This window comes from Amblyraja radiata, chromosome 3 (assembly GCF_010909765.2).
Source record: "Amblyraja radiata isolate CabotCenter1 chromosome 3, sAmbRad1.1.pri, whole genome shotgun sequence".
NCBI lineage: Eukaryota > Metazoa > Chordata > Chondrichthyes > Rajiformes > Rajidae > Amblyraja > Amblyraja radiata.
In genome coordinates this window covers 34,251,641-34,278,293 of record NC_045958.1, presented here as the reverse complement: position 1 = coordinate 34,278,293, position 26,653 = coordinate 34,251,641, and the positions used below count along the sequence as shown (strand labels likewise).

The 26,653-nt window shown below is 42.8% G+C and overlaps 1 protein-coding gene across 5 annotated transcripts in view; it reads right to left on the bottom strand.

Moving 5' to 3' along the window:
- Positions 1 to 26,653, bottom strand: part of pcsk5 (proprotein convertase subtilisin/kexin type 5) — a 270,823-nt gene that overhangs the window by 221,876 nt on the left and 22,294 nt on the right. For all 5 annotated transcript variants that reach the window (XM_033017565.1, XM_033017566.1, XM_033017568.1 and 2 more), the window contains exons 3-5: positions 4,685 to 4,798; positions 3,600 to 3,743; positions 1,531 to 1,607 (exon numbers count right to left, since the gene is read on the bottom strand). In XM_033017565.1, the coding sequence (XP_032873456.1) occupies positions 1,531 to 1,607; positions 3,600 to 3,743; positions 4,685 to 4,798 (335 nt within the window). The remainder of the gene's footprint in view (positions 1 to 1,530; positions 1,608 to 3,599; positions 3,744 to 4,684; positions 4,799 to 26,653) is intronic.

Genomic DNA, 26,653 nt, shown 5'->3' with positions numbered 1-26,653 from the left:
CACACAGACACACACAGGGAGACACACAGACACGCACACAGGGAGGCACACAGGGAGATAGACACACAAGCACTCACACACACACCTTTCCTTCCCCCTCCCTCCCTCCTCCCCTTCCTCCCTCCTGCCCCCATCTCCCTCTTTCTCCCCCTCCCACCCTCTTTCCTCACCCTCCCTCTTTCTTCCCTTTCTCCTTTCCTTCCTTCATTCCCTCCCCTTGTCTCTTTGCCTCCACCCCTCCCTTTTTTCTTTCCCTCGCTCTCTTTCCCCCCTCCCTCTCTCTCCCCGGCCGTGAGTTGAAGGGCAGGAGAGAGGGAGGGAGGGAGGGAGGGAGGGAGGGAGGGAGCGAGGTTGCAGCGGTGGCCAGCAACGCAGCGCTCACAGCCGGCAAACAGATGCACTGACACCCGGCGGCTGCACATCCAACCAAGAGAGAAGAGACGCGACGTCACTCACAGCCGTCAACTGACGCACTTCCCCAGACTGCGCAGATCGCTGTCGTGGCGCAAAGAGACAAACTTTGCAGCAAAGATCGTATAGTTCCGCTATAGGATCCTTGCTGTGCAGGGACTGAAGACAGCGTGAGAATTCTGTCTTCAGTGTGAGGGCGTGAGAATTCGCTGAAATGAGTGAGTCTCACGCTCAAAGCGCGAGTGTTCGCAGCCCTGTAGACATCAGATTTTGATGCATAAATTTTGCAATAAATTTTGAGACACGACATTCTGAACTCTAAAATGCAAAATTAAGATGCCTCTTAAGGCTATATTTGAGCAGCATTAGTTATTAAATCAATGTTCAGCTACTGATAAACTCTTTTAGCAATGGAAAATGTTTGAAACTTCCTTGCTTTGAGGATGTGCATATGGACAGATTTATTAATGTAAATTGCAATATTATTCTGGGGTCAAGGAAAGAGCGTTCACGTCGCGGCCCTGTTTCCACCAATCTTTCCACGGCCACGCACAAGACAGACGCCATTTTATGCAGATGCCGAGAAGTGTGTTCAGCTCTGGCTGAACAACTAATCGTGTGTGTGTGTGGACTCGATAAGAAGAATATTATTCTGCCAGTGAAATACATATATTGCCTAATAGAGGGCATTATTATCTGTCTACTTATGGAAGCTAACTTTACTGGTCAGAAACAAATGTCAGACATTTTGGCTTACACTGCATATCATTTTCTGACTATATTTAATTTCTTACATGGTGGCTGTTGCTGGGTGCCAAATTTTACATCTTAGAAATAGGCAATAATTATTCTGATTATTCGAACTTATGTGCTCTTACTAATGCAATTATTCGACAGTCTCAAAATGGTTCAAAATTTACAAGAGATTTCATGTCATGCAACCAACACAGTTTGTCAGGGTGGAATAAGTGGGGAGAAGCATGTCATTTCCTTTCAGTATTATAAAATAAAAACAATGATAAACATAAATAATAATGTGAAATAGAAAAAGCTCATCATCAAACCAATTTTATCTTAAAGTGCTTGTGGTGCCTGAACTGAAGTAGATATTTCCCTTACTTATTCTCGTTGCTGATATCATATCGAGGCATGGGATCCCAGTCATTTCCATTGACATCAAAGCTGGCCATTTGATCCTTCAGCAAGAAGAGAAAAATCACACAACCTCATTAATAAGTAAACACACCATCCAATTCATGCATTCTTAAAAGGTTTTCCATACATAAATGATTCAAGTTAGTCACAAGAACAGAAGGGAACCATGTGTCAATATCGCCTAAAGATAGACACAAAATGCTGGAGTAACTCAGTTGGTCAGACAGCATCTCTGGTGAAAAGGAATAGGTGACATTTCGGGTTGAGACTCGTCGTCAGATATTTTTTAATATCACCCTCTCCATCCTCCTTGAAAAACCTATTGAGCTCTGAATCATGCCCACTGTTTGATTCACAGAATTATTTCCAAGATCATTGAAAATACTGGAAGGCTTCCCAACACCTTTAGTTAACATATTTCAGCAGTCGGTATCATTATCGATAAATAAGTGAACAGCAATTTAATGGAAACATAAGAAGCAAGGAAAAAAGTTTGATTAAAGGAAACAACTGAACAGGAGCTACGTTAAAATGCTTTCAGTGTGCAACTTTGTGCGTTGGTCATGTGGAAAATTACATGCTCAAGCTGCCCTCGTACACCTTTTCTCTTCACACTAATTGGCTATTTTCACACTAATTGGCTATTTTCATCAACATGTCATTGTCGGACAAGTATTTTGTTAACCTAATGGAATGTGCCTAAGATCCTGAAGGTACCAGGAGTACAAACTGAATACTTGCAGTTGGATAATTGCAATGAAAAGAATAGAATAGAAAATGGTCATGAATTGAAGAAATTAGCTATGTCCTGCATTTTATAAGTGTAGAGGTGTGCCAAAGGATTAGATGGAGTAGCCCATTTTGTCCATATTTTTTTCAATAGAGCAAAACACAACTAACCCAAAATTTCTTGCCATATAGTTCATTATCTATATTAAGGGGGGGGAAAGGTTCATTTTTTTAATGTATATTTTTATATTCTAATCGTTCCATCCTGCACTGACTGTTAATTTTGGAAGATTTCTTAGCAGTACTTCCCATTGTGACAGTTATGATACACAAAAACTATGGTGAATGGAATATAAATGGAGCTCAGCACTACCATTTAGTTGCGGCAGAAACCATCAGCATTTACCATTTAAAAAAGGCAAAGTGCAGGAGTATCTCAACGGGTCAGGCAGCATTTCTGGAGAATATGGATAGGTGACGTCTCAGGTTGGGACCCTTCATTAGACTGATCAGAAAGGCCACCTATCCATGTTTTCCAGAGATGCTGTCCGACCCAGCGAGTCACGCCAGCGCCATTTTTTTGTAAACCAGCATTTGCAGTTTCTTGTTTCAACATTTAAATTAGATAGTACAGAAAAAGGTGGTTGAAAGCTATCAGAGCTGTTAGATGGTGAGGAAATATGATTACAAGTGTTTGTTCAAATAGAGGTGAATGCTAGCAAGTCCTTTAGACTAAACAAGCTATATTTGGTTAGCAGCTTATTACCAAGGAATATAAAAACAATATACACATTCCTTTTAAATGGTTTGATAAAGGATGGAGTTTGGAACCTTTGATGACGTGCCAACATGAAATATTCAAGGTGTGACCAAGAAGAAATTCAAAGGGCAAGTTAAGGGTCCAATTCCTTATTTAACTGTTCTCTAATTGCACTCTGTGATTTTAGTGGTAATTGACCTCAAAACATGGGAAAATAAATCTGTTATCTCAAATAGATTACACAGTCCAATTACATCGAACTAGGTTTGTAATCATCAAAAGCACAAATCCAGGTGGAGTGAGAGTTCAAATTCCAATTGAAGCAACATTATGGTTTCAAGATCCACAAAGGAGCAGCAACAATTGTAAACCTCGCAAGCAATCTTGTTTTGGTTTAACTTTAGTGTTGCAAATTCAAGTAACAATGAATTCTACATTCATATTATTATGTTTTAAAAGTGCACTCAAAGGATTTAAAAAGGTACAAGTTAGAACATTTTAATAATTTTTTTATTATTAGTATGAGAACAAAGTAATAACATACATAATTCTGCTGGAGGTCAGGGTGATTTCTCTCAATCCCATCATCCAGAATGGTAATCACCACATTTCGGCCAGTGTATCCTCTTCGCCAGGCTCCTACTATGTTCATGTCTGACTGGCAGTGGTGAGTATCATCGTTACAATGCTGACAAGTAGAGAAAGTAGATAACCTCAAACGCAACAACATTACATTCAGCAAAAGTACCCTCTTAACGACATGGCAACATATTCTATGTGACAACCAAAATAAAACATTGGACAGATTATTTTGCTCTGCGAGGTGGAGACGTTAGTTCTTTAAATGGGCACATTTAAATTGTGCATTAATTGCCTCATACTGTGTTTTGTATTGAATTCTGTCTTTACTTTGTGTACTAGTCATGTCTCTACTATTTATTTAATTCCCCCTCCATGTTTTTCCTCTACAAGCTCAATTTTTGTAAGGTGTCCATGAGACTCTTGAAAGGCGCCCATAAATAAAATTTATTATTATTATTATTATTTTTTTTTATGGATATGCACACACCCTCACTGTGCTTAATGTTTACAAGTGTGAAGGGTCCCACCCCTGTCCCCATTTAACAAAACTAGAAAATCCATGGCTTGTTCAAAGTCAGCACAAACTGCCAAGGAGAAAGAATAGCGGGTGGGAAGTGTGTGGGTATAAACACAGAATAAATAAAATACATTACAACTATGACAACCCACCGTCTGGCTGTTTGACTCTCGGTGGTTCAACATCTAGCTCAGTAGGCACTCATTCCCCCACTCTCTCCAACACCAGGTACCTTGGTCCCTCTTTCTTCACCATACGTGGGCCTCATTTCCCACCCTCCTTTTAAACAAGTAGTTCTCTTTCCAGTGGTCCCCTGAAAAAAATCACCAGTGCCACATTTGCACTTACATGGTTCAGTTTTCTGCACTCCTAATGATTTTAGTTTTAGTTTAGAGATATAGCATGGAAACAAGCCCTTCTGCCCACCAAGTCCATGCCAAATTTAATTTCGCAACACTAATATGCTGACATATAAAGAGCACTGTACTGCCACAAAAACCAAGTATGTTTCGCGCCATTCGTGTACTTACTATATACCACATGCTTGGCCATTTTGGATCATTGAAGTAAGGATACTGGGAAGCACCAGCTTTAAAATCTCTCTTTATCCTCTTTTTTACTATCTGTTGCTGTATCCATTCCACCTGCCAACAAAACACATCATAGAAAGGAAAGGTAAGCAATTATTAAGGTAAAGAGAATGAATTTTGCCATCAGGCAAGGTTAATACTATCGAGGTCAGTGGGAGCAATCCCAAGGTTGAGAGTCCAAGACTGTTTGGACTTAAAACCCATACCCAGGCCAAACCTTTCCATGCAGTAGTATGGAACAACTGCATTATTTGATATCGCTGCTGAAATGAAACAAGTGCAGTCCAAGATTTAATGGCAACAAGGGAAAAATAAGTGCAAAAACTCCATGAGCAAACCATTCAGATTCACTGTCGAGTATCTACCACAGAATTTGTGTTTGTAAATATGCCTTAGATAGACTTTACAATTGGACTTATACTCAATTCCAATTTATTTCAGGAAGTCACAACTTCATGATTTAACCATAATAAATCGGGCAACTTGGGGCTTCCATATTATAGGAAATATTTATTTGTAAATGGATAGACAAGTGAAAAAAAAAAAAAGCAGGTTGTCTTTTTAAATTGCATTGGTAATAAGCAATATTGTTCACCTCAATAAAAAAAATAATTAAATCTCTTAATTATGAACTTTAGGTAGTATTGAATGATAGATTTTGAATTTGCAGAACCATGTTCTCAGCTCAAATAAATTACTCAAGTTAAATATTCCTATTTTAAAATACAGACCTCTACCAAACGAGGACATTTTAAATGCCTAGTACAATATTTTCCTTTGGTAGATGTTAACCTCAAAAAATGTCTTCAGCCTCAGCCTTCCCAACTGTGCCACATGACTATAATATGACAATTTATCACTTTTGGATTGGTTTGGAATAAATCCCATGCAAAATAGAGTGAACCCTCATTTTAATGGACATCTTTATAACGGATTTCAGTTATAGTGGACAGACCTGCTGACGCCACCTCCAGCTCTCGCCGCTTACAGCCCCAGCTTCTGACACCACCCCCACCAGGCAAGATGCAACAGCAAACACTTCTTCACCCACCGCATGGCGACTGTTGTTGCAGCTCATGTTATAGCCCCTGGGGACAGTGCTTTCTTCAGGTCGCTGACACTGACAGGGCACGCTTGAAAACCATGCGGCTCCCTCCCCTCTCACCAGCTGCTATTTCTTCCCTCGGTTTGTCCGTCCCACTGCCTCCTCCTTACGTCACTCCGCCTACTCAGCTTCTCCCCTAACCCCTAACCCTACCCCTCCATCGTTGCCTCCTCCTCCCCCAGGGTCGCTGACGTACTCCACCTTGGAAGATGTCGGTGACAGCAGGGGAGGAGGTGGTGGTGGCAGCGGAGTAGGAAACGGAAAAGCAAAGGAAGCAGCGGTATCTGGTGGGAGGGAGAGGTGCCCCACAGTGACAGAGCCCGTCCTGTTGGTGTACGGCCTGAAGCAAGGGGAGACAACGTGAGCCACAACAACAGCCACTTCAACTAGACTCTGCAGTGGGTGAAGAACAGCTCATTGGTGTTTACTTTTAAAGTGAAAAGACACAAAGTGCTGGAGTATCTCAGCAGACTGAATGGTCCAACGTCACCTATCCATGTTCACCAAAGATGTTGTCTGAGCCGCTGAGTTGCTCCAGCACCTTGTGTTCTTTTGAATATTAACCATCTGCAGTTCTTTATTTCAATTACATACAATGATAATGCATTACTCGGTTACAGCAGACACTCAGTAATAACTGACACTATTCGACAGCCGCCTCTCAAATACAAATTAATTCCTCTCATAATTCTCCCATGGTGAGCAGATGACAGTAACTTAAGCTTAAGATGGTCTTTATTGGTTTGCGTGATAGTAAAGTTTAGAATTCGTGGTGCCAGGTTAGCAGCCGAGCTTATAATGAATTCAAACCCTTTCACAATGCCCTTAGGCTCAAAACTGGTTTCAAAATGACTAGCTGAAACATGGTAGGTAGCACATACTAAAAATAGATGACTTTGGCTGGACGAGTACAAGATGATCATGCAGTTTAGAAACTGGATATTTTTAAGCAAACTGACATTCTGGCGTTTATGCCGTCAAGGACCTTCCAAAGAACAGAGCCAATTAAGTCCTGTCAATTTCGGCAGGGCTGAAGGGCCTGTCCCACTTACGTGTCCTTGGCACACAAATTACACGACTTTGTGGTCGCGTTGAGGCGCACGGGCATCGTGGGGCCGGTCCCACTGAGAAGCGCGGAGGGGTATGTAGTTGTGCGCGACATCGCGCGGGGCTCCGAAATTTTTGTAGCGAACAAAATCTTTGCGCGCCAATGGCCTGTTGCGTAACTGACGGCCAAAGTGGAACAGGCCCAAGACCCTGGCGCGACGCAAGGTCTCACCTCCAACAGCAGCAGAAGCAGGCAAACGATCACCAAACTGGGCCTGGGGCTCACAGCCGTTGCGGTCCAGATCCGCCCCCACTTCTACTCTCAGAGCAAGGCCAAGAAATTGAAGTTAGACACAAAATGCTGGAGTAATTCAGCGGGACCGGCAGCATCTCTGGAGAGAAGCAATGGGTGACATTTCGGGTCAAGACCTTTCTTTTCAGAATGAAAAAGAGTCTCGACACGAAACATCACCCATTGCTTCTCTCCAGAGATGCTGCCGGTCCCGCTGAGTTACTCCTGCATTTTGTGTCCATCTTCAAATGACGTCACACGCTCCAGACGGCTATGCGTATGCATGAAATCGCTTGGGACCTTCGCGGCTCAACGCGACCACGAGGTCGCGTAATTTGCATGCCAAGGACACGCAAGTGGGACAGGCCCTTGAGAATGGGAATGTCAGCACCTCAAACATATACAGCCATTCACGTAGATCACAGCTGGACTGCTCAACTCATCCACGTGTAGTCAGTCAGGCAGAAACAGGCAGTTTGGTCCAACTTTCCCACGCAGACACAATGCCCCATCTACACTAGTCCTAAATCTCTCCTGATTCTTCCTATCCATGTACCCATCTAAAATGTATTTTAAACGATGTTATTGTACTTGCCTCAACTTCTTCCTCTGGCATCTTGTTCCATATACCCACCATCCTGTGTGGGGAAAATGTTGCCCCTCGGGATCCTATCCCTGCACACCTTAAACACATGTCCACTAGCTCTTGGTTCCGCTGCTCTGGGTACAATACATTGCATTTATCCTAACCCTCCATTTCTCCTGTAACTCGCTATTCTTTATATATGAATAACAGAAACGTATGTTTCTTTTGTACATATTTTTCATAGGACACGAAATGGCCATTTCAAAAGGCAGTTGAGAGTCATCCACAACAGTCATCTGCGATAGTGGATCCACAACCTTTAGCATACTTTGAGTCATTAGCGGACTATGGTTGTCATTTACCACTCCAACATTTTATTCCAGATTTATTTAATTACTTGAATTTTGAATTGCCCGGCTGTGGTGGAATTCAAGTTTCCAGATCAAAATCCTGGGTTTCTAGATACAAATCTAGAAACTTAACTCATGCTACTTTATACATGTTTGTTTCTAACTTTAAAAAATTCAACTCAGCTGCTTTTTTCCCCCCCACAAATCTGCACACCTGTGTATTTTGGAGATGCAGGAACTGGAAGTGCAAAGACTAAAGAGGTTAGAGTCAGGGAGTCGGCGCTAGACAGCATGGGAACAAGCCCTTTGGCTCAAAATGTTCACGCTAATGAAGTGGCATTTGGACCATAGCATTCCAAACCCATTATTATCCATGTATCTGTCCGAATGTCATCTTAAAATCATAATTGTATCTGCTTCCTTGACTTCAGATACCGACTACCCTTGTGCGAAAAGCATGCCCCCGATTTTTCTATATAATGTCTTCCCTCTCACCTTAAGCCTGTGCCCTCTAGTTTTAGAATCCTCTACCTAGAAAGACTGCAAGCATTCATTTTACCCATGCTCCTCATGAATTTGTATCCTTCTATACAGTCACTCCTCGGCCTCCTACACACCAAAGAAAAAATGCCCCAGCCTCTCCTTATAATTCGAGCCTGCAAATCTAAAAGCAAAATCCCAGTTAATCTCTTCTACATCCTTTAAAGCAGGTGGTGAATAAATGCTTTCTGACGTAGTGCTCAAATAGCCCAAATCTAAATGTTGTCAGGTCCCATATTCTGGACCTTGCCAAGAAGTTGTTCCTGGGCGATTACTCAATTTTCTGATCTGAAAGACATCAATTTGTTCAACTCCTTAAATCTTCCCTATTCAAGCACACGTCAATCAAGGCAGAAAATAAAGTGGCCAATTGCACAAAGATCCCATGAATAACAGCAAGATCAAAATTGTGTCGGTGTTATTGCAGGATTAAAAATTAACCAGAATACCAGAGATCACTGTTGCTACTCGAAATAGTGTCCACAATCATTTAATCAAATGGGGGGTGTCAGCCTAGATTAGCTGTTAAAATCTTTGTAAAAGGTCTTGAACCTTTGAGCCTCTGGCACATGGTTAAATCAAAATCAAGTCAGAGCAAATTGATTCCTTTTATTATTTGACAAACTCAATGACTTTTTCCATTGATTATTTTGAAGTTTTTGTTAATCAGCAAGGTCTCCCAACCAGCATCAGTGCGTCAGCTAAAACATTTAGCTGATCAGACCAAAAGAATATTGGACACTAGTATCTGGATAGTAGCGAATGTGGACAGTGCTGCTTCTGTTTGTGTGTAGACAGACTGCTGTGGAATAAGATAAACACAGAGAGGTGGTCAAACCCACGATAAATATTTGCCCTAGATTCAAGTTACAAAACAGATCAGTCAGTGTTCAAAAGTTGAAAACTTTGACAGCAAATTTAATCCTGTCATTTCCCACTTTGAGCATGTGGGATTTTCCAAAGCAAACAATCACAAAAACTCTGTTCCTGAATAGAAATGCTCCAAAGGAGAATTTAATTACAGCACCATCCAGCAATTCTCCCAGGTGAACATTTCTGTATCTTCGCAGCAAGCGTTGCCAAACTCAACCATGCGGGAAGGAATCACAGCCAAACTCAATGCAAGTTTTCAATCTACCACAACCTTTCCCCTGCAAGTGCACCCCAGGCAGAAATGTCCGAGTTCTCTGCACGCCATATCTGTAGAAGGGATCTCTGTTAATAATATTCAAAACCAAATTTATGACAGGGGATTGCAAGGAATCTTTTGACAACACACCAGATAGCCTAGACTCTTCCTGGACAGATCCAGACGTTTATTAGAAGGAGAGGGACAAAAGAGAGAAGAGCAGGGTGCACTTGAAAACGGATTCTATGTTGGCATGTGTTAATGGTCCAGCAAACCATGTAATTGACCCGAGAGATCATGGTGGTTCTTCACAAACGCACAAATGATTGTCTGAAAATTCCCAGACGTTAATACAGCTTAAACAGCTCGTACGAGTAAAAAGTAAAACATTTTTTCATCACAAGTATTTTTTTTTACTTGTGGACATTTTCCAGTGTTGAAAAAACTTCACGAGTTTACCGGATTTCCCAGAGTACCTACCGTTACTCGTACGAGCCACTACGGGACATTCACGAACTCCTACGGACCGGCTACGGACATTCTCCGAGTTAGAATCAGGGGAAAACTCGGGAGAACTCTTGATTTACCTCGTACAGTGGGACAGGCCCTTTACGCATTTTAAATTTTGCCTTCATGAATGTATTTATCTGCAAATTTCTGAGGTAAATATTTGAATGATTAGGTTGATAAGGTCCTGCCACATGCTCAGTCACGACACAGGTTCCTAATCTTGTTGGGAGCTGCCAGCATTGGAGCGTCCAAATTGCGATTAACAGCTCCAAGAGGCACAGTTGTTACAGTATAAAGAAATGTAAAAACAAACTTCATTAATGTTAATAGACACAAAAAGGTGGAGTAACTCAACGGGTCCGACAACATCCCTGGAGAAAATGAATAGGTGATGTTTCGGGTCGAGACCCTTCTCCATACTGAGAGTCAGGGGAAAGAGAAACAAGAGATAGACAATGTAGAGAGACATTGAACAAATGAATGAAAATATGCAAAAAAAAGTAACAATGATAAAGGAACCAGGCCATTGTTAGCCGTGAATGTGCTGTGTGTTAGGTGAGAATGAGTACAGACAATGGGACTCAACAAGACAACTTTGAAGGTACACAAAATTGCTGGGGAAACTCAGCGGGTGCAGCAGCATCTATGGAGCGAAGGAAATAGGCGACGTTTCGGGCCGAAACCCTTCTTCAGACTCTCTGGGCCCTCACCCCCTCATCTTCACCATGGATACCCCTTGGTCAAATCCCTCCCCACCTATCTTCTAGACACCTCAGACATTCTCCGCCGCCTCCACGCATTCCACTCTCTGGGCCCTCACCCCCTCATCTTCACCATGGATACCCCTTGGTCAAATCCTTCCCCACCTATGTTCTAGACACCTCAGACACTCTCCGCCGCCTCCACGCATTTCACTCTCTGGGCCCTCACCCCCTCATCTTCACCATGGGTCCCTGCCCTCCAACAAGACAACTTTGAAGCTGGTATAACTTGCGTGGGGGAGGAATGGCGAGAGAGGGCCTGCAGGGGTTACTTGAGGTTAGAGAAATCAATTCTCATACCACGGGGCTGTAAGCTGCCCAAGCGAAATATAAGATGCTGTTCCTCCAATTTGCATTTAGACTCACTCTGACAATGGAGGAGGTCTAGGACAGAAAGGTCAGAGTGGGAATGGGAAGGGGAATTAAAGTGTTTGGTAAACGGAAGATCAGGTAGGTCCAGGCGGACTGAGCGAAGGTATTCAGTGAAATGATCGCCCAGTCTGCGTTTGGTCTTGCCGATGTATAAGAGTCCACATCTTGAACAACGGTACAGTAGATGAGGTTGGAGGAGGTGCAAGTGAACCTTTACGGTTAATTTGTTGAAATTATTACATTGTCCAGTAACTAACACCAGCATCTCAATATCCTTCACATTTTGAAATATCAACCCTCCTGGCAATATTATTTTAAATAAAGAGAATATAGAAACTTTGACTTTAAACATTTATTCCACTTGCCAATTTTCTCCCTAACACAAAGATAGTACAGCTGTGTGCACTGGAAACACCAAAGGCTATGGACCCAACAACATCATGGCTTTATTGCAGAAAACAATATATTGCAATGCTTTAGGCAAGCTGTTTCATTACATCTACAACATGCCAATACTCTGTACAGAAAATGTAGGAGGAATCCAATCTAGTCAATTATTGGCCCATCTCCCAAAATCATTCCCACTAATGAACAAAATACCAAAGATCCTATAGGATCTTTGCAAAATACTATTAAGTTCACTCATTCACCCCTGTTCACCAATAGTCAATGTTGGTTATGCTCAATACAGAATTGGTTGAAACATGGTAAATAATAATAATAATAAATTTTATTTTTGGGCGCCTTTCAGACATCTCAAAGACACCTTACAGAGATTAACAGGAATAAAAAAACATAATCAGAATAAAATAAATAATAAAGACATCACAGAAACACAAATTAAAAACAGAATTCAGTCCAAAAACAAAAAATCAAAAACACAATGTGAAGAGAGAGCAGCGGCAGCTAAAGCGCGCCAGCGTCCACTCTCTCTTCACGGCAGCCATCTTGGACACAGACTAACAGGATTACGTACAGACAAAAAATCATCCCCCCACAATGGATATCACTGTGGGGGAAGGCACAATGTCCAGTCCCCAACCCCAAGTTCACCCAAAGTCAGGCCTATTGAGGCCACCGCAGTTGCCTCTACGGAGGCCCGATGTTCCTGGCCGTTCTCACTGGGTGGTCTTGCCCCGGCGTCGGTAGAGTCCTCTCAGCGGCTGGGCCACCTGGAACGGCCGCTTCCTAGCTGGGGACCGCGGCTTCCGAAGCTGACAAGGCCGCGCCGGTTTGGAGCTCCCAGGCTCCCGATGTTGAAATCGGCGCCGCCCGCACCGCTTCGCAAACCCGCAGCCCGGAGGTGTTGAACTCGGCGGTCTCAGCTCACCGGAGCTCCAGCGCGTCGATCCAGCGCGGCGACCCAGGCAAGGCATCGCCCGCTCCGCTCCACGATAGCGCTCCAGCGCTGTGCTGTCACCGAGGCATAGGTGCTGGGCGGTCCCCGCCAGGAAACGGCGCTCCAAGCCCGCTGGTAGGCCGCGAGGACGGGCAGCCCGGAGAAAAAGCTGCCTCACCGACCAGGTAGGGACCTAGAAATAAAATTGCCACCTACCCCCTACATTAGAAAGTCCATTTCTCCAAACGGACGAGACACAGGACTAACTAAAAACTATAAAAAAAGCGAATTAAACGGACGGCTGCTGGTTAGCCGTTCCCCAAGATGGCTCCTCCTCCTAAAGGTGAAGTCCAAACATGGACCTGATAAAGACTGTATAATACAGCATAACATTTAACCAAGTGTGGCTTCAAGCACCACAGATAAAATGGAAGTTCATCGGGGAAACCCTAGAGCAGTTGACATCATATTGTATCCAATGTTAATAGAATGTAATTTTTGGAGGTCAAATCATTTCCACCAGTTGTGAGTGTTTGTCAGGTTGGCGCCCTTGGCCCAACTATCTACTGCTGCTTCAGTGACTTTTACTCCAAAAATCGTCAAGAGTCGTCAAGAGAGTTTTATTGTCATGTGTCCCAGATAGCACAACAGAATATGTAAACATAATACAGAATGGGAGATAAAGTTCAGTGTGTCTATCGACCATAGACACACAATAAATAAACAGATAAAGTGCAATAGTGATAATAGACTGTTATTGTTCAGAGCTTATTTGATGTTGTGTTTAATAGCCTGATGGCTGTGGGGAAGACGCTGTTCCTGAACCTGGATGTTATGGATTTCAGGCTCCTGTACCTTCTTCCCGATGGCAACGGAGAAATGAGTTGTGGCCAGGATGGTGTGGGTCTTTGATGATGTTGGCAGCCTTTGAGGCAGCGACTGCGATAGATCCCTTCAATGGTGGGTAGGTCAGAGCGGTGATGGACTGGGCAGTGGTCACAACTTTCTGCATTCTTTTCCGCTCCTGGACGTTCAAGTTGCCGTACCAGGCCACGATGCAGCCTGTCAGCATGCTCTCTACTGTGCACCTGTCGAAGTTCGAGAGAGTCCTCCTTGACATACCGACTCTCCGCAAACTTCTCAGGAAGTAGAGGCGCTGATGTGCTTTCTTTATAATTGCATCAGTGTTCTGGGACCAGGAAAGATCTTCGGAAATATGCACGCCCAGGAATTTGAAGTTTTTGATCCTTTCCATCATCATCCTGGTGATATAAACGAGATTGTGGGTCCCTATCCTATCCTTTCCAAAATCCATAAACAGTTCCTTAGTTTTGCTGATGTTGAGAGCCAGGTTATTGTGCTGGCACCATTTGGTCAATCGGTTAATCTCACTTCTGTACTCTGACACATCACCACCTGCGATTCGTCCAACAACAGTGGTGTTGTCGGCACACTTGATGGAGTTCACACTATGTCCGGATACACAGTCATGTGTATAGAGCGGGTAAGGCAGGGGGCTCAGTACGCAGCCTTGAGGTGCTCCCGTGCTGATTGTTATTGAGGATGACATATTTCCACCAATATGAACAGACTGGTCTGTGGATGAGGAAGTCGAGGATCCAATTGCAGAAGGATGCGCAGAGACCCAGATCCGTGAGCTTGGTCACTAGCTTGGAGGGGATGATGGTATTAAACGCCGAGCTGTGGTCTATGAACAACAGCCTGACATACGAGTTTTTGTTGTCCAAGTGGTCCAGAGCGGAGTGGAGAATCAGAGCTGGGAGATTTGATTACATAAACTTTATTTGCAATTCCTCACTGAGGCTGATCAAACCAACATTTAACAAGACCTGCTGAATAACATTTAGCTTTGTCGAGCCATGCCAGATACAGCATTAGCTGTTCAAAAGGTGCCAGGCAACAACCAACTCCAACAATTATTAAAAAACTCAGACATTTACTACAATTTCTATTGTCATAAAAAGTGTTAGTGATGACAGTCAATAAAAAGCCCAATTCACATAAATCTTTCAAGTTGGCAAAACAAATTAATGAACTCAACATAAGGAAAGCAGATTCCTTGATCCCCAAAGTCTTACGAATTATGCATTCGAGAATGGCTGTCAATTGCAGCCTGTAGCCTTTTGCAAGAATGCCAAAGGTTAGATAATATTTAACTGAATGGATGAAGGACTTAAAGTATCATTTCCAAAGAGGAAATTGTTCAGAATGCTAATCCTAGGGTGGCACAGTTATTGCAAATGTTTTCTGGAACATTAGTTTCCAAATTACATTAGAACTAGGTCACAGAACTAAACATTTAACTTGGAAACAAAATAGCCATGCATGTTTTTCCTCTCACCATCAGATAAAGTATATTCCCCATAATCATTTCACTCAGCTGATGAACATTTACTGCAATGCTTGATTGCTTAATAAAAACAGGTGAGATTTGCCAAACAGAGCAGGAGAAGGTCCTATCAGAGAGGGGGGCAACGAGTGCCATTTGGCATGGGCCTCATGCCTGTCTGCTTCAAAGGGGTCTTGATTTGGGGGCTATAATTGGCTATAATTTCTTCAAAGATGCATTCTCCGTTACCCAAGGTTAAATATGATATTTTGGATGGACCGACCTCAGATTATCTTATTTTCCTAAGGCAGGAATGACTTCATCTTAAAGAAAATATTTGATTGCTCTTTGGCACTATTTGCTGGATTGGCCAGTTTTTATGCACAGAATTCAAAGAGAAGAACTTCCCTGGATAAAAGGGTCTGAAGAAGGGCCTCAACCTGAAACGTCACCCATTCCTTCTCTCCAGAGATGCTGCCTGGTCCCCTGAGTTACTCCAGCATTTTGTGTATACCTCCAAGGATAAATGTATCGAACTTCCAGTGTACAGCTCTGTTCTGTGCATGTGTTTCTGCTCCACCCATGTCCCCAACAAAATGTATTCATCACATCCGAGCGACATCCTCTTTTTCCATTCTCCCTTTTGGACACATCTTGCTTCTTAATATAGAACAGATGAATGCTTGGACAGAAAATTAACCACTGGATATTCCCTGGTAAAGGCAGCAGTTCTACATCATTCTCTTATACAAATTCAACACTCGAGTGCAAATTCAAGAAATCTTAACTCACTAACTAGTTCTCAGCCTGAAATTTGTCAGTGAGATTCCACATGAACATTTCATGACAAGTCAGAAAATACAATCTTAAAAAAATGTTGCCTATCTTTAAAAAAAAAAAAAGATCGATTTGGTGTCAAATAAGTCTCTGAAGATCCTATCATTCTGAAACCCTAATCATACTGACAAGTAGATACCAAATAATTCACATTAATAATATTAGTTGTTAATGCATGCCAATATAATAGAGGAATTCTGATAACCATCTGAAATAAAATGTATACATTTAAACATGGAAGTTTTGGTGAGATGGAGCACATGGTTCATTGGTGACATCCGTAAACTGACCTAATATTAATTTTACTGTTTAAATTAGCCACCCTTAAAATAGTGAAAAACCTAAATATTGAGGCGTTACCATTTTTAAATAGCACTAGACCAACTGCAGACCCGTTGGGTCTGCTCCCCGAACGCACCCGTTCCCTACCCGTAGCCCCCACGGAAGGCGTGGTCCTCCAACTCAAGCCGTTCCCGAATGTAAGATTCCAGCACTCTCCTTGCCTTCCTCAGCAGTGATCTTTTAAAAAAATTCCAATTGCACTTGCTCTGCATGTTGCTATAGCAATTTGCCCTCCCCCTTCTAGTCGAGCCATTGTGACATCATTTGTTGCTGGTCGGTTTGAGATTCAAGGTAATTAATCAGCAATGTCGAGAAATAAAGCATAAAGTGTTCAGTGAAAGTGATCTCTGCCTAGAGGGGAAAAATGCGAATCAGAATGTAAAAATCTTGTGAAAGTTGCCTTTTTTTTAAAATCGAGAATAATGTCAAATATAAGATGAAATCTTCATTCATGCTGGTCTCTGCTTGCTGAGCCATTGACATCATTTGAAGCTGTTGTTTTTAATTTTCAAATCTTTTGATGTTTTTAAACTGTAATCAGTAATAAGTTGAGAAATAAAGCATGAAATGTTCAGATAACGTGATCCTGATCTCGACTGGAAAAATGTCAACCGGAATATGTAAAAATGTTATTGTTACCGCATAGTTTTTTCGTGAAGATGTAAAGACAACTACATATACATACACAAACACACACACTAACAAGATCAGAGTTTCAATAAGTAAATTATATCAAGGCCATATTACTACTCAACAAATTCAATGGCACCAAAATATTACATTCCAATTATTTCCCAACACAATTGGCACAGCGGTAGAGTTGCTGCCTTCGTCCCAGAGGCCCGGGTTAGATCCTGACTACAATCCTGACTACAGGTGCAGTCTGTATGGAGTTTGCAGATTCTCCCCGTGACCTTGTGGGTTTTCTCCAGGTGCCCTGGTTTCCTCTTACTCTCCAAAGTTTGTAGGTTAATTGGCTTTGGTAAAATTGTAAATTGTCCCTAGTGCATAGGATAGTACTAATTTAACAGAATAGTGTTGTACAATGTTTAACAGAATAGAGTTCTTAGTCCAGGACAGAGGTCTGAAACACAGCAGAAACAGCAGTGATAGGACTGAGAGAGGTGAGGTGGGGGGGGGGGGGGCAGTTTCATCAACATCCACGTGGAACCTAAACTTGTGTAATCAAACCCAGCCGTGGGACAGTTTTGAGTCAATGTCAAATCAGAAATTTCAAATGTATTCCCTCCAAGAAACCAACAATATAATTTCAATATATGAATCTTAAAATTTGCTACCTGGTATTTCAGTTGGCATTTGTTAAAATCGCTGAATTGATGTCCGAAAGGGCACAAGAAAACAGGAGCAGGATAAGGACACTAGTTTCCTTCAGAATGCCCTTTCATTCAGTTTGATCAGGGCAGAAGGTCACCCATTCCTTCTCTCCAGAGATGTTGCCCATCCCACTGAGTTACTCCAGCTTATTGCATCGACCTTCGATTCAAACCAGCATCTGCAGTTTTTTCATACACACTCGTAAGTGATAAGTACATGAATGATACTCAGATAGACACAAAAAGCTGAAATGACTCAGGTCAGACAGCATTTCTGGAGAAAAGGAATGGGTGACGTTTCAGGTCGAGACCCTTCTCCAGACAGAGTTAGGGAAAGGGAAAGGAGAGATATCGACGTGATATAGAACAAATGAATGAGAGATATGCAAAAAAGTAACAATAAAGGAAACAGGCCATTGTTAGCTGTGGGCTAGTACCAACATATCACACCTTTGCAGTAGATTTAACAAAGACTTTTAAAAAGGAAAACCAAAACAAGCTCAATTTCTATTAAACAGATGAAAATAATCAGCTGCACCCTACAGTGCAAAGACAATTACTGCTTCAAATTTTGGACAGTACATGTAATAGCAGCGAGTTTCAATTGCGTTTACAATTACAACATGAGACTTAATACAATTAAGGAACTTAGGACAAACAGGAAAACTTGAGCCTATACATCCTTTTCTACTGCCCGGATTCCAATAAATTCCCTACAGTCTATCTACATTGTTTGGTCAGAGACACAAGAGACTTATTATTCCGGCATCTGCAAAGTGCTGGAGGAACTCAGCAGGTGAGGCAGCATATGTGGAGGGAAACAAACCAATGAAATTTCAGGTCGATACTCTTCTTCAGACTTGTGGGGGGGGGGGAATTCTGGGAAAAAAGCTGGGATGGATCAAAGCCTGGCAGGTGTGGGTGGCACAGTGATGCAGGGGGTAGAGTTGCTGCCTTTCAGCACCAGATACCCAGGTTCTCATTTGTCCCATTCCCACCAATCTTCCAACTTTTCATCCCACTACAATCAGTCTCAAGGATCACGACCCAAAATACCACCTATGAAGCTCTCCATAGATGCTGCCTGGCCTGCTGAGTTACTCCAGCAACGTTTGAAATTTAACTACCTCATTTCCGTTTTTAAATGATTTACAACAGTAATTTAACTTTTTTTTTTTTTTTTTTAATTATCAACACTTCAATGATTTCACCACGTCATTATAACACCTTGGGAAGTTTATACCGTACTGGATATTGTATGCCGTTGAAAAAATAACTCACTCTAGTTTGGAAACAATGCTAATTTAGTATGTTTTTCTCCAGTCATTAATATAAATATCAAAGCATTTTTATTCAGCATACTTTGCGGGAAAGAAGAATCGTACCATTGGCTTACTCCCAATTCCAAACGACAGAACTACATGGGGGAAATGGGATTAGAGTCTCCAACTACAGCATTAAAGTGAATGAACAGCAAGGAAAGAGAAAAAGTGTGCTGGAGTAAGTAATTCAGCAAGTCAGGCATCATCTGGAGAACATGGACAGGTGACAGCTCGGGTCCAGAGATGAAACTTCACCTATTCATATTCTTCCAAAATGCTGCCTGACCTGCCGTGTTACTCCATCACTTTAGGTCTTTTTATTGTTGTAAACCAGCATGTGGCGCTCCTCGTTTCTGCGAGTTACTCCAGCACTTTATGCTTGACTGAAGATTCCAGCATCTGCTGTTCCTCGAGGTTCCGTGTGTCACTTTGTGCTTAGTTGTGTTGAGGAAGAATAATTCTAGGACATACGGCTTTGGATTAAATTTCAAATATAGATAGTTGTGGCAATCTAATTTAGCCATTTTAAATAACTAAATAGATGATGTGATACAAGGTCAGAATGAAAATAGAATGTCTTTCCATATTTTATGGAAATTCAGAGTTGGATTCCAAAACAATGTAAATATTTGGATTCCAAAAGGATGTTGATAGTTTCTAGAGAAAGATTCTAGTATACACACACACACACACACGTATGATGTACACATATCTTATGTACATCACACAGATATAAACAGAGTCTGGTACAGGTCAACTGGGATCTAATCAAATGAAAGGGCAGGGTGGAATTGTCCACTCCCATGTTTCCGGTATGGAGTAATAGGTGGAAATTTAGACCACCTAGCATCGCCTCCATAGTTTACTGCCACACACCTTCCTCCTCCAAAGACATAACTGTTACGGTCAGACATTCAGATTAAATTTCGAACTAAACACTGAACTTTGTCAATCTTAGATCAAAGCCGATGACACAAATCACTCCATGCCAAAACAGGCCATGATGCAACCAACCAGTTTGCTCTCTACCCCTCAGTCCCATTTGCCTACCTTCTCCCTGTAACCTTTGACATCCTTACTAATCAAGAACCTATCAATCTCCACTTTAAAAAGGTCCAATGTCGGCCTCCACTGCTGTCTCGGACAACAAATTCCACAGATTCACCACACTCTGCCTAAAGAAACTTCTCCATAACTTGAATCAATGCAGCATAGGAGGCCGGAAATTGTGAGGCGGCAACAACACGCATGCCCCATTCTTCCGTTGTATAAATGTGTGACTATTGCTATGTTACAGAATAAATCAATGGAACCATCTATAGATTAGGAAATATTAGTTTAGAAGACTGGAGTACTCAACAATTCAGGACCAAACACAAAAGGCAAAAAATGTCAAAATACTGAGTGAGTCAGCAGCATCTGTGGAAAAAGGAACAGAGTCACTATCCCAGGCCTTTTCAGAACTCTAATGAAACACCACCACAGTTCAGATGGCCAGTTCTGTGACCTGCAGATTTGAAACATAGAAAATAGGTGCAGGAGTAGGCCATTCGGCCCTTTGAGCCAGCACCGTTCAATATGATCATGGCTGCTCATCTAAAATCAGTACCCCGTAACTGCTTTTGCCCCATGATTCCTTTAGTCTCAAGAGATAAATCTAACACTCCCTTGAAAACATCCAGTGAATTGGCCTTCACTGCCTTCTGTGGCAGAGAATCACAACTCTGGGGGAAAAAGTTTTTCCTCACCTCAGTCCTAAATGCTCTACCCCTTATTCGTAAACAGTGACTCCCTGGTTCTGGACTCTCCCAACATCGGGAAAATGTTTCCTGCATCTAGCCTGCATTACATGTTTCTATAAGATTCCCTCATCTTTCTAAATTCCGGTGAATACAAGCCCAGTCGACCCTGGCTCTATTTCTTCATGCAGATGCTGTCTGGTCAGTTGTTTTTAATTGCAGATTTTCAGCAGCTGCAGAGTGCTGACTTTCAACTCAGGACCTGGGTTCCGGTGTGAAAAAGGCAGTAAATGGAGCCATCGGTTGGGGGCAAATCCATTTTCTATGAACAGAAGCAATAAAGATTTGATTACGACACAACCTTTTTCCACGAACAAAGTAGCCAGTATATCTAAACAAGTACGTCTTAGAATACTGAAAACGTTCCAAATATTTGCATAAGTACGAGTGACTTGCTGAAGTAAATGTGTGTAATCGTCCAGAGCAGCAACTGCTGTAGCTTTGACCACATTAGAGTACCGGGGAGTTTGATAAATTAATTTGCTGGCTTGAATTGCTTTAGAGAACCAGCCTGTAGACTTCCTGCCAGTCAATATACACATGTTACACTACATCCAGAGTCAAGAGTGGTTCAGTTTCAGCAATGAACATTTCACATCATTGTATTCTATATAAGCATTGCTTACAAAATCAGTGTCAGAGTCATACGATGTGAAAGCAGGCCCTTTGGCCCAACTTGCCCACATGTCCCAACTACATTAGTCTCACCTGTCTGTGTTTGGCCCATATCACTCTAAGCACGTAGGAACAAACTGCAGGTTCTGGTTTAAACCGAAGATAGACACAAACAGCGGGTCGGAGAGTATCTCTGGAGAAAAGGAATAGGTTACTGCAGGAATAGTCTAGATGCAGGAAGATTATTCCCGATGTTGGGGAAGTCCAGAACAAGGGGTCACAGTTTAAGGATAAAGGGGAAATCTTTTAGGACCGAGATGAGAAAAACATTTTTTACACAGAGAGTGGTGAATCTCTGGAATTCTCTGCCACAGAATGTAGTCGAGGCCAGTTAATTGGCTATATTTAAGAGGGAGTTAGATGTGGCCCTTGTGGCTAAAGGGATCAGGGGTTATGGAGAGAAAGCAGGTACAGGATACCGAGTTGGATGATCAGCCATGATCCTATTGAATGGCAGTGCAGGCTCGAAGGGCCGAATGGCCTACTCCTGCACCTATTTTCTATGTTTCTATGTTACATTTCAGATAGAGACCCTTCTTCAGCAGTGTGAAGAACGGTCTCGACCCGAAATGTCACCTATGCCTTTTCTCCAGAGATGCTGTCTGACGCGCAGTTACTCCAGTTTTTGGTGTCTATCTTCCCTCTAAACCTGTCCTATCCATGTACGTGTCTAAATGTTTGTTAATCCTACTTCATTTTACTGAGACTGCTGATTTTTGGTATTGTTATTCAATAATTTTGCCCAGTTTTAGCCTGCAGCTTTGAGAAACGAGACTTATCGCTTGACTGACTGACTAACAACTTCAAAATCATCAAGTGAAAAAACAAAAAACCCACAATTTAAAATATAAAATGTTCAGAAATGACGTGACCAGCAAATGCCTTCATGATCTTTAGAAGTGGGATGATATGAAGAAAGGCAGATTTATCCTCTGCAGTTTATGGTCTAAGATAGTGCAAGGGTGGGAATATCTATGGGATCCTGCAGTCCTTTTGGTTGGTTACAGCACTGTCATAACTGCATTTATATTTGTCATACAAGGTCTTAAATTACTTCTCTATTCCCTCCATGCTTATTCCATCTAATAGCTTCTCTATTCCCTGTCTGCTCCCTCAATGTGTCAGCTAACAGCAGCTTTAAACACCTTAACGTTCATTACCCTTACTCAAAACTTGGTAATGTGTAGCATCACAGCTACTGGAAATGCTTGTTCCCGCCTAGCTTCACCAAACCTTCAGTTCTTCATTTGGACAGTTACATGGATAGCATAGGTTTAGAGGGATATGGGTCAAATGCAGGCAGGTGAGACTAGCGTAGATGGTGCAGCTTGGTCAAGTTGGGTCAAAGGGCCTGTTTGTGTTGTGCGACAGGTTAACACATGAATTGAGTAGTACACATATCCAACACCAAAATATAAACGGGCAGAAATAAAATATTCCACCATCAAAAGTTGTGCTAACTATTCAGTGTAAATTGATCATGTCAAATGCAAACATTCATCTTCAAATTTTCATGTTATTGTTATGATTATTGAGGAGGAGTGGGATAGAAAAGTTTTTCTCAGCTGGGATCCATGTTCAGAGATCTTGATTAACTTAAATTAATTTTAGAATATACTCAAACATGCAAGGTAGATGGAAAAGCTGGAGAAACTCAGCGGGTGAGGCAGCATCTATGGAGCAAAGGAATAGGCGACGTTTTGGATCAAGACCCTTCTTCAGACTGATGTCGGGGGGGGGGGGGGGGGGGGGGGGGGCGGTAAAAAGAAAGGAAGATCCAGAGACAGTAGGCTGAGGGAGAGCTGGGAAGGGGAGGGGAAGGAGGGAGAAAGCAAGAACTACCTGAAATTGGAGAAATCAATGTTCATATCGCTGGGATGTAAACTACCCAAGCTGTTCCTCCAATTTGTGGTGGGACTCACTCTCGCCATGGAGGAGGCCCCGGACAGAAAGGACGGATTCGGAATGCGAGGGGGAGTTGAAGTGCTGAGCCACCGGGTGATCGGGTTGGTTATTGCGAACTGGGCAGAGGTGTTGCGCGAAGCGATCGCCTAGCCTGCGCTTGGTCTCTCCAATGTAGAGCAGTGGACACTTGGAACAGCGGATACAATAGATGAGGTTGGAGGAGGTGCAGGTGAACCTCTGCCTCACCTGGAAAGACTGCCTGGGTCCTTGGATGGAGTCGAGGGGGGAAGTAAAGCGACAAGTGTAGCATTTCCTGCGGTTGCAAGGGAAAGTGCCAGGGGAGGGGGTGGTTTGGGTGGGAAGGGACGAATTCGCCAGGGAGTTACGGAGGGAACAGTCTCTGCAGAAAGCGGAAAGGGGAGGAGATGGGAAGATGTGGCCAGTGGTGGGATCCAGTTGGAGGTGGAGGATTATATGCTGGAGGATTATAAATTGTATGCGACAGCTGGTAGGGTGGAAGGTGAGGACAAGGGGGACTCTGTCTTCGTTACGAGTTGGGGGATGGGGAGTGAGAGCGGAGCTGCAGGATATAGAGGAGGCCCTGGTGAGAGTCTCATCTGGAGTAGAAGCAGGGAACCCCCATTCCCTAAAGAATGAGGACATCTCCGATGCCCTGGTTTGGAACATCTCATCCTGGGTGTAGGTGCTGCATAGATGGAGGAATTGGGAGTAGGGGATAGTCATAACAGGAAGCAGGGTGGGAAGGAGTGTAGTCCAGATAGCCACTGTCCCCAAACATACATGGTTGTTTAAAAACATTCTATACTAGTCTCTAACCCAGCATTGTGGTCGCGACCAACAACAGAAATTGCTGCCTAGAAAAATGCGCACGATAAATCTGCTTTTCTGGCAACAAAAACATCCAATTAGTTAGTTTGGACTTTGAACAAGACTGAGCATTGAGAAAGGGCGGTGAATGGATCACAGTGAAAGACTGATTATTTCCGCTGCTGGGGGATACTGTATAAGAGCATAGTCTTAAAATTACTATCAGGCAACTATCAATAAGCATTTTTTCCTGCAAAGTTTAATGCAAAGTAAGCTGGAAAATATTTGTGTGCGGAGCAATTGGAGGCTTTAATAACAACTTTCTCATTTAATGCTTTCCCAAAAAAATTCTCCTTGACCAAATTTGGAATGACATGACATTTTAGGCACCTAATGCAAGTTATGTTTGATAACACTCAAAGTTCTTTCAAATGTTTGCTATATTAAAAAGGGTGACATATGCACTCAAGTTGTTTAGATTAGTTCAGTTTAATTTAGTTGAACTTATTGTCAAATGCACCGAAATACATCTTTGAATATATTTGTGCGTTAACCAGTCAAATCATAGCACGACTACTATCATATACAAGTATAAGAGTGAAATGATTGTGGCAGACAATAAAAGATTCTCTTCTGGCACAACACGCAAGTTGTCACACTCCTGCACTATTTTGCAACTTTTAGATTTTGTTTTTGTTCAGTTTTGGTCACACTGCTGTAGGTAGGATGTCATTAAGCTGGATAGAGTGTAGAGAGGATTTACAGGATGTTAAACACAAAGTGCTGGAGTAACTCACCACTAAATGCATCTTCCCATCTCCACCCTTTTCCACCTTCTGCAGGATCCGCTCCCTCCACAACTCCTTGGTTGACACATCCATTGCCACCCCTGCCATTGACTTCCCAGGTAATTTCCCCTGCAACCAGAGATGCTACAACTACCCATATACCTCCACTCCATTCAGGGGCCCCCAACAGTCCTTTCAGGTTATACAGAGGTTCACACGTGCCACCTCTAACCTCATCTACTGCTTCTGGTGTTCCTGATGGAGGCTCCTGTAAATCAGCAAGACCAAACGTGGACTCACTGAACATTTCGCTGAACACTTACGCTCAGTCCGCCTAGGCCTACGGGATCACCTGGTTGCCCGTTCCCATACTGACCCATCTGTCCTGGGCCTCAGACATTGCCAGAGTGAAGCCAGAATGCAAATGGGAGGAACAGCACCTCATATTTCACTTGGACAGCTTACAACCCAGCAGCATGAACATTGAATTAAGCAATGGTTATGGGCCTGTCCCACTTATGTGACTTTTTCGGCGACTGCCGTTGCAGGTGGCGACATATGTCGTTTCGGCGACATAGGCCGTTGCAGGTGGCCGAAAATTTTCAACATGTTGAAAAGCCAGCGGCGACCAGAAAGACACTACGACTCTTTGGGTGACTGAGGAGACTACTCACGACCATACAGGCGACACCCCGGCGACATGTAATGACCCAATGACGGCTGCCGGAAGTCACCGAAAAAGTCGTGTAAGTGGGACAGGCCCATAACCTCAACCCATATTCTCTCCCCTCCCTAGCCATTTTACTAGTTCCACAGTACTCCATATTGTTTCTTGAGATCACATGTTCTCTATTGAACAATGATCCTATGAGGCACTGCTCTGCCAGAGGTAATTTGTGGCTGGTTCTGATTGGTCCTGGTCTTTCCTCACCAAACACACACTTACACTTTCAGTCTGAAGAAGGGTTCCCAGCACTTTGTATCTAAATTTGGTATAAGCCACCAGCTGCAGTTCTGTGTTTCTACTGTTACAGAATGTTGCCAGGACTAATGGGGCTGAGCTTAGCGGGAGAATGGATAGGCTTGGACTTTATTCCTTGCCGTTCAAAGGCTGAGGAATGATCTGAAAGCAGTCCATAAGTCAAGTCAAGTCACATTTATTTATATAGCACATTTAAAAAACAACTCTCATTGGCCAAAGTGCTTTACATTTGTTATAAGAATAGCACAACAAAACAAACTACATACATATATACATGTAGCCCTCACTCAGAGGACGCCAGGAAAGGCTTGGGAGTATAGATAAGTCTTTAGTCTTGACTTAAAAGAGTCGAGGGGGGGGGGGGGGGGGGGAGTTCTGATGGGAAGGGGGATGCTGTTCCACAGTCTAGGGGCTGCAACCGCAAAGGCGCGGTCACCCCCGAGCTTATGCCTAGACCGTGGGATATTCAGCAACCCCAAGTCGGCCGATCTGAGGGGCCTGGAGGTGGAGTGGTGGGTGAGAAGACTTTTTATGTAGGTGGGGGCAAGCCCATTGAGGGCTTTGTAGACATGGAGGAGGATCTTGAAGTTTATATAAAATCATGAATGCAGTGCCTTTTACCCAGAGTTGCGGAATCAGGAACAAGAGGAGGACATGGGTTTAAGGCGAGGGAGAAATATTTAATCAAAATCTGATGAGCAACTTCTGAGGGCGGC